General features: G+C 41.0%; 2 protein-coding genes across 2 annotated transcripts in view; one reads left to right on the top strand and one right to left on the bottom strand.

Annotated features, from left to right (window-relative positions):
• Nucleotides 1–1,494, bottom strand: part of aatkb (apoptosis-associated tyrosine kinase b) — a 69,794-nt gene extending 68,300 nt beyond the window's left edge. Inside the window, exon 1 of the mRNA XM_085417123.1 lies at nt 916–1,494. Within this exon, the coding sequence (XP_085273249.1) occupies nt 916–997 (82 nt within the window). The 5' untranslated portion in view covers nt 998–1,494. The remainder of the gene's footprint in view (nt 1–915) is intronic.
• A 1,314-nt stretch (nt 1,495–2,808) lies between these two features.
• Nucleotides 2,809–5,530, top strand: LOC146664115 (uncharacterized). Its single transcript, XM_085417177.1, has 4 exons — nt 2,809–2,891; nt 3,884–4,032; nt 4,738–4,902; nt 4,980–5,530. Exons 2-4 carry the CDS (start codon nt 3,976–3,978, stop codon nt 5,145–5,147), a joined length of 390 nt encoding a protein of 129 aa, XP_085273303.1. The 5' UTR covers nt 2,809–2,891; nt 3,884–3,975; the 3' UTR covers nt 5,148–5,530.
• The last annotated feature ends 7,970 nt before the right edge of the window (nt 5,531–13,500 follow it).

The raw sequence follows: 13,500 nt of genomic DNA, 5'->3' as shown, positions 1-13,500 counted from the left end.
GTGACCTGGTACAAACCGAATGCTGCAGAGGCTAAATGTTGGAATGGGGGAAGAGGGATTTATGCAATTCAGATAATGTGTTTTGAAAAGGGCAGGAGGGCATTATGAAACCATTGTAGCCACTGCAAGGAAGGCGGCGGGGATGCACTTAAGCATATTTGGCGAATAGCAAAGGGAAGACAACAGACATGCGCATTAGACTTATGGCTCACAGAAGGCTTTATGTTCAAAAAAGCGGTCCAAAACCTGAAAGTGCTGTTGTAGACAGTAGGAATAAATTCATGTATTATTCACAGGTGGACAGAAAAAAAAATGGGAATGCTACAGATTGCTGCCTCCTGGTTGCCATAGAAACCACCGAAATGACAGGCCAGCAGTTGCTTACGCTGAATCATAAAAAAGGAAGCATTTTGGTTTCCGGTGATTTCTGATTATTTCATCGTTATGTGAGGTAATCTGCCTCCGTTCATTGTCTCCCATAATCCTCTCCTTTGTCAGCATTAATTGGATAAGTCCAGCTAGCCTACTCCTCCTCTCCCTGCTCCAATTAGGAGGAAGCCTCTGCTCCTCAGCTCCCACAATTGCTTTTCACCTTTCAACTTCCCTACCCCCTTTCACCTTTCCACCCAGATCACCTTTGAACTGTTCAGCTGTCCTGAGGTTTTGGATGGAGGCAAATATTAGAGCTGTGTGTGTAGAGGTTTTAAAAATAGGCATCGTTTACACGCTGGAGCCACAATTTCTCATTAAATCGCTTTTTCCCTCCCAATGCAAGGACACACAATCGCAGGTGGGGATATCACATCGTTTCTATAGAATATAATGATGTGCATTCAGCAATGATAACATGTGCTCGCTTTGTCAGTGCTTTAAGGAGCATTCTTAAATAAAAGCACAGTGTCTGCGTCGGCTCACCTGAGCTGAAATGGGAGCTGAGAGCAAAGCCGGGGCTGAAAAACCCTGAAGACATCATCATCATCATCAGGAGAGCCAGCATCTTCACAGCCGGCGTGGCAATGACCGAAAGAGAAAGCAAATGCTGGACTCGGAGGAAAGCAAATTAGGCGACACTATTTCTCGAGCATGGCTTCATTTCTCCCTTCCGAAGCGGACCCATGCCATTTCGCAACGCGCCCCTCCATTCCTCCTCTTATCGGTGTGATTTAAGACAGATGCGGGCAGAGACGCAGTCCTCCTTCAATATAAAGTCACCACAATCTGAGGACTTTTTCAAAAAATATAAAAATAAATAAATAATGAAATAATAATAAAAATTCTCCCGACCTCCAAAATCTAGTTTTTCCTTCACCTCTGCAAAAGTACTGTTAACTTGATCCTGATTTGTGGATTGTGGCTCTCCTTTTCTTTTCTTCTTTCTTTTTTGGCTGCTCAGTTTCCCGACACCTGGATGCCGTTCACATCACCTGAGAGCTCCCAGCGAACATCTCACACAATGACACCTCTGCAAAATAAATAAAAACGGGACAAACGTTCAGTTTTCTGTCAGAGCTGCCGGAGCTATCCGAGGTGCTGACAGCGAGAGCGCCATCTTGCTCGGTAATGCACCCAAAGAGAATTTATGGAGCGTTTTTGCGCCCTGTCTGCAAAAAGGGGGGAGGTGGGCTAGGGAGACTGTGGATAGGCTACTGTGCTGCTTGAGCAAGTTCAGCTGACTGACATACACAGTACTGAAGTGAAGGATCGGCAGCGAGAAACATTTGTTTTTCCTGCTAAAAAGACAATTTGCCATTACTGACGTAAAGGCCGCACCTTCATTTCTATTTTTTCTTCTATGGTGTTACTATATTTGTGTTATGCTTGTAGAAACAGAGCCCGCAGCAGTGTCTTTCCCTGCACTCAGAAAAATTATGGTTCTTAAGTGGTTCTTCAGATGGCTTCATGGTTCTTTAAAGAACCATCATACGTCAAAGAACCTTTTTATTTTGTGGATGGTTCTTCAGCTATTACAAATGGTTCTTTAAAGAACAAAAGGTTCTTCATCCTTAGCAATCTAAGTTTGATGGTGTAAATGGCATAAATATTTATTCACTATAATGAGGCTGTGAATTATACTGTGTGTTTTCTTTGTGTGCATGTGTGTGCGAAGGGGGAGGGCAGGTTACCTGGCAATTACCCTTTAAGAGAAGATGGTAGGAAACTGAATATTCAAATAAAAGTTAGAAATATTTGCTTAAAAATATACTGGTGGCAGGGTGGGGGCCAAAGCCTAAAGACCCTAACCCCCCCCCCCCCCCCCCCCCCCCCCCCCCACACACACACACACACACACACACACACACCTAACCCCACAAACACATTATGAATATGGTGAGTTAACAAACAGTAGACACAATGCACACATTCAAATACTGTACTTTAGTTTTAAATTTTAATAAAGCATTACCATTTTCTACTCCAAGGCATTACTTTTGAGATTATTATATATTTTTGAAAATACAGCATAATGATAATACTAATTATTGTAAACTTTACAAACCATCCAGCAGTATGTAAAGTCAAATTATAAGATACAAGTAAATAACAATTGCAGAACAGAATGTCAGTGTAATAAACACACACTTCGTTTTGACAAATCACAACTTAGGTAAATGATCTGAGTAGTTGTTCACCACTGAGCAATTTGTTAATATGTGTTTCGAGCCAAATAAATGACAGGGAGAGAGAGTGACGTCAGAACACGTCATACTATAACCTCCCGGGAGCGGACTTAGGGGGTCAGTCGTTGGGATGCGCATGCGCAGACAGAGTGTGCGAGCGGCGGGCCTTGACCTTTCGGGAAAAGAAACTCACGGACGGTGACAGCGAGGCGGATAACAGTCTTCAGTACCTGCTGGACTTTGAAGCTGTGGATTCTGGGACTGTTAGAAAAGGTAAAACATTTCCATTAAAACCTTATTACTGTTTTGTTTTTGTTACTCGTCATTGTAGCTTGCTGTTAATGTTGTGCTAACAGTAGCGATTAGCTAGATACGTTAGCCGTTGAGGTCAGCGCAATTTAGTATCCGGTATACAGAAACAGTTTTCCTAACAAAACCACTCGGTAATTAAGTGAAGCTGCTCCCAGCTAATTTGAACCTTTGGCTTCTAAAATTTGTGGTTCAATTGCGTGCTGCGTACATAACCTAATGTCAGCTAGACCGAAATTAAAATTTAATATATTGTTAAAGTCACTAAAATGGCGCCTGAAGCCTGTTATGACGTGAGCTCTGTGTCTGCTCTAGAAACTCTGTAGATCTGAGCCGTACATTAAATACTCACATGAACCTGTACTTTGAATTCTGTATGAGCTGTATAAAATACAGCTATGCATAAGAGTTTTGAATGAATAATTAGATTAGATAACTCTTTATTGTCTAATAGAATTATATAGAAATGAATAGAAAGTGGTTCTTTAGACTGATGCCATAGAAGAACCTTTTTTGGTGCCACAAAGAACCTTTCAAACAATGGTTTCAAACATGAGAAGGTGTGTCTTTGACTGTTCCTGCATAACTTAGTTTCGGACTAGTTGACAAGTTATGCTCCGGTCATTTGATGTTTCCAAGATAGATGTTCTTTTGTAATATAGTTAAATTTTTTTGTATATTTCATTTATCCACCATCATACATCATACATACAAGCTAAGAAGAGGTCGTTATACTAACAAGAGGTATCAACGCTGGGCCAAAGTTCAGCACATGGTTAAAGTTTGTAATCCAGCCAGGGTGTAAATATCACTCAGCAGCCAGAGCTGAAGCAGGTAGCATCAACACATAAATCTACTCTACCCGGCTTAAATCACAAGAGCACCTCTGACCAAAAAGCTGTAGATTTTTCTTGTTTGCACAAATTAATCCAGATTCACATTAACTGTGTTCACAGCTCCAACAAAATGAGGAAGAGGAGGGGCAGAAACACAATTAGATTGAATTACAATTGGATGGAAGGCGAGGACAAGAAGAAGGAAGCTTAGGATGAGGAGGAAGAGAAGCAGCAGGAGCATCTTTAGGGATCCCTATGATGTCATTGAGGTTTGTTTCATTAATATGGTCCTCTCACAAAGACCGATGACATGTTTTAGTTCACGTACTTCCTGTATTAAATAGTGATATGCAAAATGTTGTGAAAAACCATGGAGCAGGTACGTATAGTGCATCTGCAGGTAAATGAAAATCAAATCTCTAAGACAGACTGAAATCTGTATATTTATCACCCTTATGATAAAACCCATGTCAGCCATTGGTTTATGGACTTTGTATTTTGAAGCCTCAGCATTTGCATTATTGCTGTTGCTATGTTGGGACCATATTAGGATGAGGGATCAGAATCTGGAGTCATGCACACTATTGTTTCATTTAGTGTGTATCCATAAGATTCGTACAGCAGATCCAAGTTGTGCCTTGAAAACAGGAAAGTCGTCTGCATAGAGGAGAACTGTAATAGCAGGCTTGTACAAAGTGAGGCTTTGTGCACTCGTTTTACTTCTGTCACCCTGTTTTGATGCAGATTTCACTTGAAATCAGGCAAGAACTGGACTTATTTTTTACAATGTGTTCTTGTGAATTGATTGTGTATCGCATATGTTTGATTGATTTGACTTTCTGCAAGACAACAGTCGTCCACTGGCCAAAACAATTTTCCAAATACCTCCACGTGATCAAGCCTGGATTTAGAAAAGAATAGCAAAAAAAATCTGCACCTCCTGCTTCAGATGCAATTTGTGTTTGTGTGTTCAGAGGCAGCGGCGAGAGGGGAGACCTCGGGTCATCCAGCTGGAGAGCCTGACCAGGAGGAGTCGAACATTAACTCAGCTCTTCCAGGGCACCCTGCAGACTCTGCTGCTGGCATCGGCGAGGGATGACGTGAACGCCAAACTGGAGTCCATCACAGGTCAACTGCAGGTATGCGAGTCAGACCTTCTGAGGAGGGTTTCACTTTTCTCTCTTCTTTATAATTGACTCTTTTCTCTCTCTTTCAGCTCCTTGTCTCAGAGTGGGAGGGATTTGAAGCACAAAGGGAGGAACTTGTCGTTTGGTTGGCTGATATGGATGTCCGCCTGAGTGAGGTTGACCAGCTGACAGGAAACACCAGTGAAAAACTGAAACAACTGCAGGTGTGGGCTTGTTTTGATATGACATATATTTGATATGAAACATACGTCAGAGACATTGTCCTAAACTGGACTAACAAAGGGCCATGAGTACAACATGAAAAGTACATTACAGAGCGTAAGGCTGAAGTTCATTGATCATTTTAATCATAAACTTGTTGTTGAAATGTTTTTACTGAACATGCAAACATCTGCTGATGAAAATGTGTTGATTTATTGGTCTGTTATGAAGCTATTTCTAACGTGTTTTATCACTTTCTGATGTTTTATTAATTAAACAATACATGTATTATTTGTTGTGTTATCTGTAGATATATATATATATATTTATAGTATAGCCAATATATTTATTTATAGTATAGCCAATATATTTAATTATTACTGTTTAAAACACTAATATGTGACATGTATTAGTAGTGATGTTGTGCTGAGGGTTAAAATGCCTTTTTGTCTTTTGGTAACTACAAAATGACAATAAACCATTAATATATGTCTATGCTGTGCTCGTATTTATTTTACCCTGCTCAAATTCAATTTATGATGCATTTTATTTTGAAAGATTTAAAATGGTTTTTTAAAGAACCACTCAAAAAAGGTTCTTTAAAATGGTTCTTTTAAAGAACCATTTGAAGAACCTTTTTAAAAATGGTTCTTTGAAAAACCATTAAAGGTGCCCCAAAGAACCATTTCTTGATGGTTCTTTGGGGCACCTTTAATGGTTCTTCAATGAACCACTGAAAGAAATGGTTCTTCAAAGAACCATTGTTTGAAAGGTTCTTTGTGGCACCAAAAAAGGTTCTTCTATGGCATCAGTCTAAAGAACCACTTTTGCTTCCAGTTGGCACCTTTATTTTTCTGAGTGTGGATGAGTAAAATGATAGCCATTTAGAAAATCTCCCATGAACAGGCTGTGATGTAATGCAGGAAAAAGGCACACAGCAGGACTTGGCTCTCAGGACTATCCCCGCTCTAATCCTGCTGTTCATACATGTTGGATGAGGCCCCCTCCCCCCACCCCACAGCATTCAGCCTCAGCCAATCCCCCCATCCTCCTCTCCTCTCATCAGATTGGATTCCTTGCACCAGAGGGAGTTAACTTTTTTTTTCCTTGTGTATCTTACATCCTTACTATGATTGTAATGCTTCACCCACGCTGGGCCACAGAGATGTCACAGGCTGAGCTGCCAAAGAAAGAAAAGGGATAAATATAATGGCTCAAAGCACAAACACAAACTCTCTGTTAGGTTTTCTATCACTGTAGCTGTGCACCCTGCTCTTTGTTGCATGGATGAATTGTTATGCAATATATAGTTTATTATTAATAGATATCTAGTCCTGGTGAATATCCCTACTTGAAGTGCCAGAAACACAGAGAGCAACGCAAAAATCACCAGTGCTGTGTAAGTAAGAATTGTTTCTGGGTGACAAATTCAATTCAGTTTCATTCAAAACTATACATGTTCACAACTACACTCACCTCAAGGTGCTCTGTATAGTAAGGTAAAGACTGTGAGAGAAAATATAAAAATCAGATGATCTCCTATGAGAAAACACTTGACAACAGTGGGAAGAAAGAACTCCCTGAACAGGAAGAGGCCTCCAACAGGGGCTAGCTAGATGGTGAGGGGAAATAAGAAGAGGAAAGGGAGTAAAGGAAGACAAAACACAAGTACTCAGTGCATGAGTGCATGTTACCGAACAGCTTGAGAATATAGCAGCACAACACGCTCACCTGATCCAGAGTTTGTGCCTGTCTCCTGAATCCAGACCTGAAGCCTCGGCCTGTCATTCTACTTTTAGAAACTCAGGTAAGGCTGCAGTGTGAGAGCAAAGTGCTCTGTTGGGATGATGTGGGACAATGAAGTCTTGAGACATTAAGGGGCCTGATTAAAGGAGAAATACATCTCAACAAATGCTCATTTCTAAAAGCCTGCATTTTATTTCCCTCTTGTTGCCCTTTCAGCTGCCCGTGGGTTTCCTCACTGATCAGATTACTTTGCAGCCGGTATGTCCTGAAGGGCCATTTTCATCTTACATTCTTCTTTGTTCTGCAGATCCCAAAATAGTCTAACCCTAACCCTGTTATAATGCCCACTGAAGCACTGAGATGTTTTATATAAAAACCTCTAATGCATGAGAGTCCTGCATTCACAGTTTTACTGGTGTGCAAAAACCATTAGCTGCAAAACATACTCAAGCATCAAGAGTGAAAGTGCCCCTCAAGCAGGCAAAAAGCACATTTCCTAAGGTGAAGGCTATTTTAATCACCTCTTATCATGCTGGGTTTTTTAATCAATGTTATGGTTAAGTAACCACACCTGTAGAAAAATACATTACTCTTTTATTTTTATTTAATTGAGCAGAATCTGATATTTAGATAGCTGACACCTAGATAGGCAGGCAGAGATAGACCGAATAATAAAAAAAGTGAATCCTACAATAAATAAACAACATAGTAAAAGTACCTCAGGTGCATATTGAGAACTAGATTCAGTTTTAGTGCTTTAGGGTCAAGAACATGCCCCAAAGCTATAACCAAAGTCACACCTGTGCACTCTCAGAATGAACAGCATACATTTGTTAAGTCTGTGAAATTGTACTGGAGGCTTTACGATAATGACGTGGGTTCAGTCAAACATATTGTTTCCTTGGGCTTTCAGTTGAGGTTTACTGTGGAGGTCATACTCAAATATTCCTCTCTCTCTTACAGCATGTCTCAAAAGTACATATCCTCAGCTGGGTTCTGTAGCTGTGGAGGATCAGCAGCTTTGCTCTGAGCCCCTCCTGAATGCCTGAGCTCCTGATCCCATCTCTGAGTCCAGACAGCCTTCAGAAGAAGCTCATTCTCATTCTTCTAGTCACTACACACAGCTTGTGGTCACAGATGAGAGTGGGGATGCAAATCAGCAGCTTGGCCTTCACACTCAGCTCTTTCTTCAGCACAACAGATCAGGCTACCAAACTAGACGCCCACTGGCTCTTGGTAGTACCTCAAAATTCTGTCCATCAAAAGTTATAAACACAGGGCAGCTCTAGCAGAGTCCAGCAACCACCGACAATGAGTGTGGCCTATTGCTGACAATCCAAACCCTGATCTCCCTGCAGCTGTACAGGCACCAAACAGTCCCTGACAGCGGACCTGATACCCCATCCTCCCAAAGGAGCTTCAACTAAGGCCATATGCCTAAGTAGACAGTCAGGGGGTGAAGAACAAATAGCTTCTCTAGTGCCCCGCCTTGGTCTACCAGTCCAGACTGTGTTGATGGTGGTAAATTAATATTGTGCAAAAATTAATCTGTGGAGGCTTAAAAATGATATTTGCTGAAGAACTGACTTTCTATAGCCTTTAAATTAAGTTAGATCTATAAGTTTATTGGTATTTTATGAAGTACTAGATGTGATTTCTCTGTGTGTACCTGTGTACCGAGACAGTGAAAGCAGAGGAAGGCAAGGAGAGGACGGCATGTGGAAGATGAAGGAGAGTCTATATTTTCCTATTTTTGGATATTTGATTTCTCTGACAGGAATATTCCTTCTAAGTCTTTTCACTTCTTCTCCGCCTCCTCCTCTTCCTCTTGTTTCACTGTTTCATCACGTCATATTCGACTCACTGATACATTGTGTTGCATGTCTGCGGTTTCCCTGGAAACAGAAAGGAGAGGATAAGATGGATTTCTGAAATGCCAGCAGAGAAGACAGTGCTTCCCTCTTACTTAACATTTACACCAAGTGGGAAGAGCTTGAGGTGAGCTGCGCTGAATCTTTGTACCTTTATGTATTTTTCTTGTCAGCTAATTACACCCAAAGCATTATGCAAATCAACCTGCATGTATTTTGTGGCAGGTAAAGCAGAAACTGAATTACACTGATGGAATTTAAAAAGCAATTCACCCCTGACACCACGTCCACCTTCATCCTCACCCCACAATTCAGAGCTGTCCCAGGGGGTCAATGAGGGTGGATCGCAGTGGCCCCGGGCAGGCTTTGAGCCCAGCCTTAACAGCTCCCTCTGGAGATCCTGAGTTACTGCTTTCTGCTTTCACTCTGTGGGGCCTGTAAAGAGCATCTGCTCCAACAAGCTTGTAACAACAACTTAGAAATATTCGATCAAATAGAATATTCTAGTAGATTATATTGTGTTGACTGGAAATATTTTATGAATTCCTGCCTCTCTCTTAAAAACCCATCAGAGAAGTGTTGAATACATTTGAAAGAGCATGTTGGTCAGACCGTTGCTGTGTTTAATGGTGTCTGATGGAATGACATTTAGGTGTGGTTATAAAGACTCTGCTATCATCAAGGTTTAGTCTTCAGTAAAGCATTAATTATCTGCTAATATATAAACATAAGCACATCCCTAACCATTGGCTGGGCCTAAGGACCCGTGGGCCGGGTCCTTCAAAGACCAAAAAAAGCTGGAGGTGCGAGGCTGTAAAATGGGACGGTCTAGCCTTCACGTTTGCGTCGCCAGCTGTCTCGGTGGAGTTTGATAAACTCAGTCTGCTCTTTGCTCACTAAAATATAACAGGACATTGGAGTAAATTCTCGACCATCTCACACTTCTGTTTAATCAGTTTTCTGCTTGATGCTGTGTGAAAACCAAAACTTTAATCTCAGCCAAACTCAGGAACAAATAAAACACTGAAAAAAGCCAAACAGCAACATTTTTAAGTGATCTAAGTGACTTATATATCCATGTTTAACCTGAGTAGCGAAAGACTGCAGGGGGTCTGAAAACGATGTGCCGGAATTCCGGTGTTCTCGCCGGGTCTAGTGAGCCTCGACCACCCGGCCAGCGATCGAGCGGGTGGGTAACAGACGTCTCTGAAAACGTCGGAGCACTTTTGCAAATATGCGATGTCTCGATAAATCGAGCAGATATTTGAAGTTTACACACCCACATTCTCGCCTGAAAATATGCTAAAAGTTTATTTTGCAACCCAGTAAGAGTAATAAGAGTAATATTAAAACTAAGTAGCTGCCGCCATTGTTGGAAACTGGAATTGGCTGGGCCGTGCTGTGAATTCTGGGATAGGTTGGGCCACGAAGGATGCACCTGACCCATCCTTAAAATCCGGGGAAATGAAGGATCCATTTGTCGACCACATTTGGAGTGGCCCTTGAATTGGGACAGCCTTCGTCGCCTAGCTGTGACATAATCAGCCTTCATATGTTGCCTCCGAAGGATGCAGACCCTGAATTGGGACACAGCTCTGGTCTCCTGTCCAAATATGTCGGATACTGTCGGGTTCTTGGCTCCCAGAACCCAACATGGCAGTAGCCAAAACACCAAAACAGAGTCCAGAACCAATGGATGACATCAATGAATGTTCAGTGAGGTCACATGGCTGCCCCAATAATGAGTGTCCAACAGGAAACCTGGCTGGCACCATATCTGGTCCATAAACAAGAGAAGTACAGCTTGGGGGTGGTGCTGAACTTTAGCCCCAGCTGATATAGATCCACTTTCAAAGAAGCTTTAAAAACAATCATGGTGGTCACATCCACCTTTTATATACAGTCTTTCATATTAATGCCCATCTTCCAGGTAGGAGTGCAGCCAGTAAAGTTCTTTCTTGAAACAAAAGTTCAGTTGCAGTTTTTGACAGCATGCATCGTTGTCAGCTACGAAAAACACAGAACAACTCACAGGATTTAATATTTAATATGACACAAACAGTTTCCAGGAGAAAGGGTCTCCAATTGGCAGAACAATTAAATTAAATACAAAAAAATTATCTTTGACGCTATGAAAAAAAAAACTCTACATCTCATCTGAATATGCAGATCTGCTAAGCAAGCAGAACAGTTGACTTAGCACATTGTATCCCATAATCCCATATTGTACAGGATTCACATGCTTACATGCTGCTCACATTCAGTATATGTTGCTAACTCATGTATAGTGGTTTGAAGTGCATGTTTTGTTTTGTTTTTACCCACAATATTTTCAGATCATCAAACAAATGTAAATATTAGACAAAGATGAAAAAGATTAAAAAATTCAAACCTACATGGCCCTGTGTGAAAAAGTGATTGGTGATCCTGGATCACCATAAATGATTGTTCTATTGTAGAACCCAAGTGTGCTTCAGCCTGAGGTCACGAATGGTTGAACCACAGCAAGTCCAAGACCTGAGGCATCAAAACTGCCCTGGACCATCACACTACCACCACCACATTTTACTGTTTGTTTGATGTTCCTTTTCTGGAATGCTATGATATTTTTACTCCAGATATGACACACACCTTCCAAAAAGTTCAGATTTTGTGAGTATTTTCCCCAATAGTCTTGGGGATCATTAAGATGTTTTGACAAAACCGAGCTGTTGTGCTCCTTTTGTTCAGCACTGGTTTTTGTCTTGGAACTCTGCCTTACAGGCCAGTCTCTTTCTTATTGTAAATCATGAACTCTGACCTTAACTGAAGCAAAGGAGGCCTGCAGTTCTTTGGATGTCATTCTCTGGTCACTTGTGACCCCTTGGATTAGTTGGCGCTGCACTCTTGGGGTAATTTTGGTTGCCCACTCCTGGGAAGGTTCATCACTGCTCCATGTTTTCATCATGACTCACACTTTGGTTCACTGGAGTCCCACAGCTTTGGAAATGACTTTATAACTTTTTCCAGACTGAAAGATGTCAGTTACTTTGTTTCTCATTTGTTCCTGAATTCTCTCAGATTGAAACATAACATCATGCTTTTGAGGATTATTTGTTCTACTCCACTTTGTCAGGCAGGTCCTATTTAAGAGTTCCCTTGATTGAGAACAGGTGCGGCAGTAATGAGGCCTGGGTGTGGCTAGAGAAACTGAGCTCAGCTTTCATACACCAGAGTTTATTTATGTTATAATAACATGCATTTTGTGTTTACTTGTGTTGTCTTTGTCTAATATTTACATTTATTTTATGATCTAAACATTTAGGTGTGGCAAACATATAAAAATAGGAAATCAGAAAGGAGGCAAACACTTTTTGACACTATATTTGTTGTTTCCTTATTATTTCACATATAAATCCTCCACATTCCTTATTTGGAGGATCAGTTTTTCTATAAATTGTGATTTTTTTATCAGAGTTTTTCCACTTTCTTAAATGTGTGCTTAAATCAGCGCTGTTATTCTCAAGGTTCTAAAATGCATGAGCAAATATATTGAAGACTAATTAATTACGAAGTCTAAATGTTTGTTCGTGAGCATCTGCTTGGGTGGTGGAGTTACCCCTACGTCCTGCAGGCAGGAACAATGCCCATGGGGAAGGAAAATGATTAAGGCACAAACTCCAGCAACAAACTCTGCAGGGAGAAACAGGAGCAGCGCATTGTGCTGACTGCCAGGAAACAGATAACGCCCTAAATGAGTGTGTCACAGTGATTCTAACAGCACCCTTTTATGTTGCTCCTGGATGCAGCAGATTGTTAATTTGTGGAATTATATTAGAAAAAAGAGTCATTTTGCTTGTTTACAAGCTAAGACCCCTGCTGGCTGCCCCACAGCCTGTTTCTCCATCTAACAAAGGCACTGAACCGTTTTGTTTTGACTCCTAAAAGGAAGAGTTTCCTTCTGCAACTTTGTCTCAGAGTTTTCCCATTTAGAGAAATTTACATATCTGCAAACCATTTTACAGACAATGCTTTGTTGTATCTTGACCGTCTCTCTGCTCATCTTCCTTCCCAGCCATTTCTGAATGCACAATAAAAAGTATAAAACATCCTGCAGCGTGTAAGGCAACAAGTCAGTGGTTAGAAATGTATCACTTCCTGAAAGTTAGAAAGAAGTAAATCTTTACAGGAGCTTCCTGTGTGCACTGATTGGTTTCATCATGAAATCTCAACCGTGCTTCCTTCCATTGCTCCAATCAAATCAATCAGCCTCGTCCTTCCTATCTGACATGGTTCACAGAAAGGTGTGACTCTCCCCCACATCAGATCTGCTCCTAACATCCTCTTTCAATAGGATGTACAGTATATCAAGGCGATCACGGTAAGACTCAACAACATATTCTGCAATAAAAATGACTCCAAAAAGGACTCTTTGGCATTGTATGTGTTAAAATCTAATGAGCACTGGGAACATTTCATTTTTCTACAACCAAGTATATCACAGAGTAACTTTGAAGGACCCAAGAAAACCAAGACATTAGAATTTCAACATTTTTTAAAGATGTTAATGTTTGTCTTTGGAATAACATGGTAAATAAATGACAGGAGACAAACTGACTACAGTCTGTTGTACTGTAGATAGCATAGCAAACCTCCTGTTGTATGAAATCTTGATATAATGCAAACCTGTAGCAAACCTTAGATGCAGTGGCTTCCTGATTTGACAGGGCTCAGTACTTTCGTTAAACCATTAGTTGGGGCAGTTTCCTCGGGCAAACAGAAAGAGCTGACA

The sequence above is a fragment of the Rhamphochromis longiceps genome, linkage group LG8 (assembly GCF_057381845.1).
Source record: "Rhamphochromis longiceps isolate RC_006_pf linkage group LG8, R_longiceps_female_GT1.1, whole genome shotgun sequence".
Lineage (NCBI taxonomy): Eukaryota > Metazoa > Chordata > Actinopteri > Cichliformes > Cichlidae > Rhamphochromis > Rhamphochromis longiceps.
The sequence above is the reverse complement of the archived record's forward strand: the minus strand, read 5'-3'. Positions and strand labels throughout refer to the sequence as shown.

Bases quoted from the DNA above. Each gene is read 5' to 3' on its own strand.
- LOC146664115 (XM_085417177.1), top strand. From the start codon at position 3,976: ATGAGGAGGAAGAGAAGCAGCAGGAGCATCTTTAGGGATCCCTATGAT. The intron at 4,033-4,737 runs GTTTGTTTCATT...TTGTGTGTTCAG, and splicing joins ATCCCTATGATGTCATTGAG to AGGCAGCGGCGAGAGGGGAG. The intron at 4,903-4,979 runs GTATGCGAGTCA...TCTCTCTTTCAG, and splicing joins CCATCACAGGTCAACTGCAG to CTCCTTGTCTCAGAGTGGGA.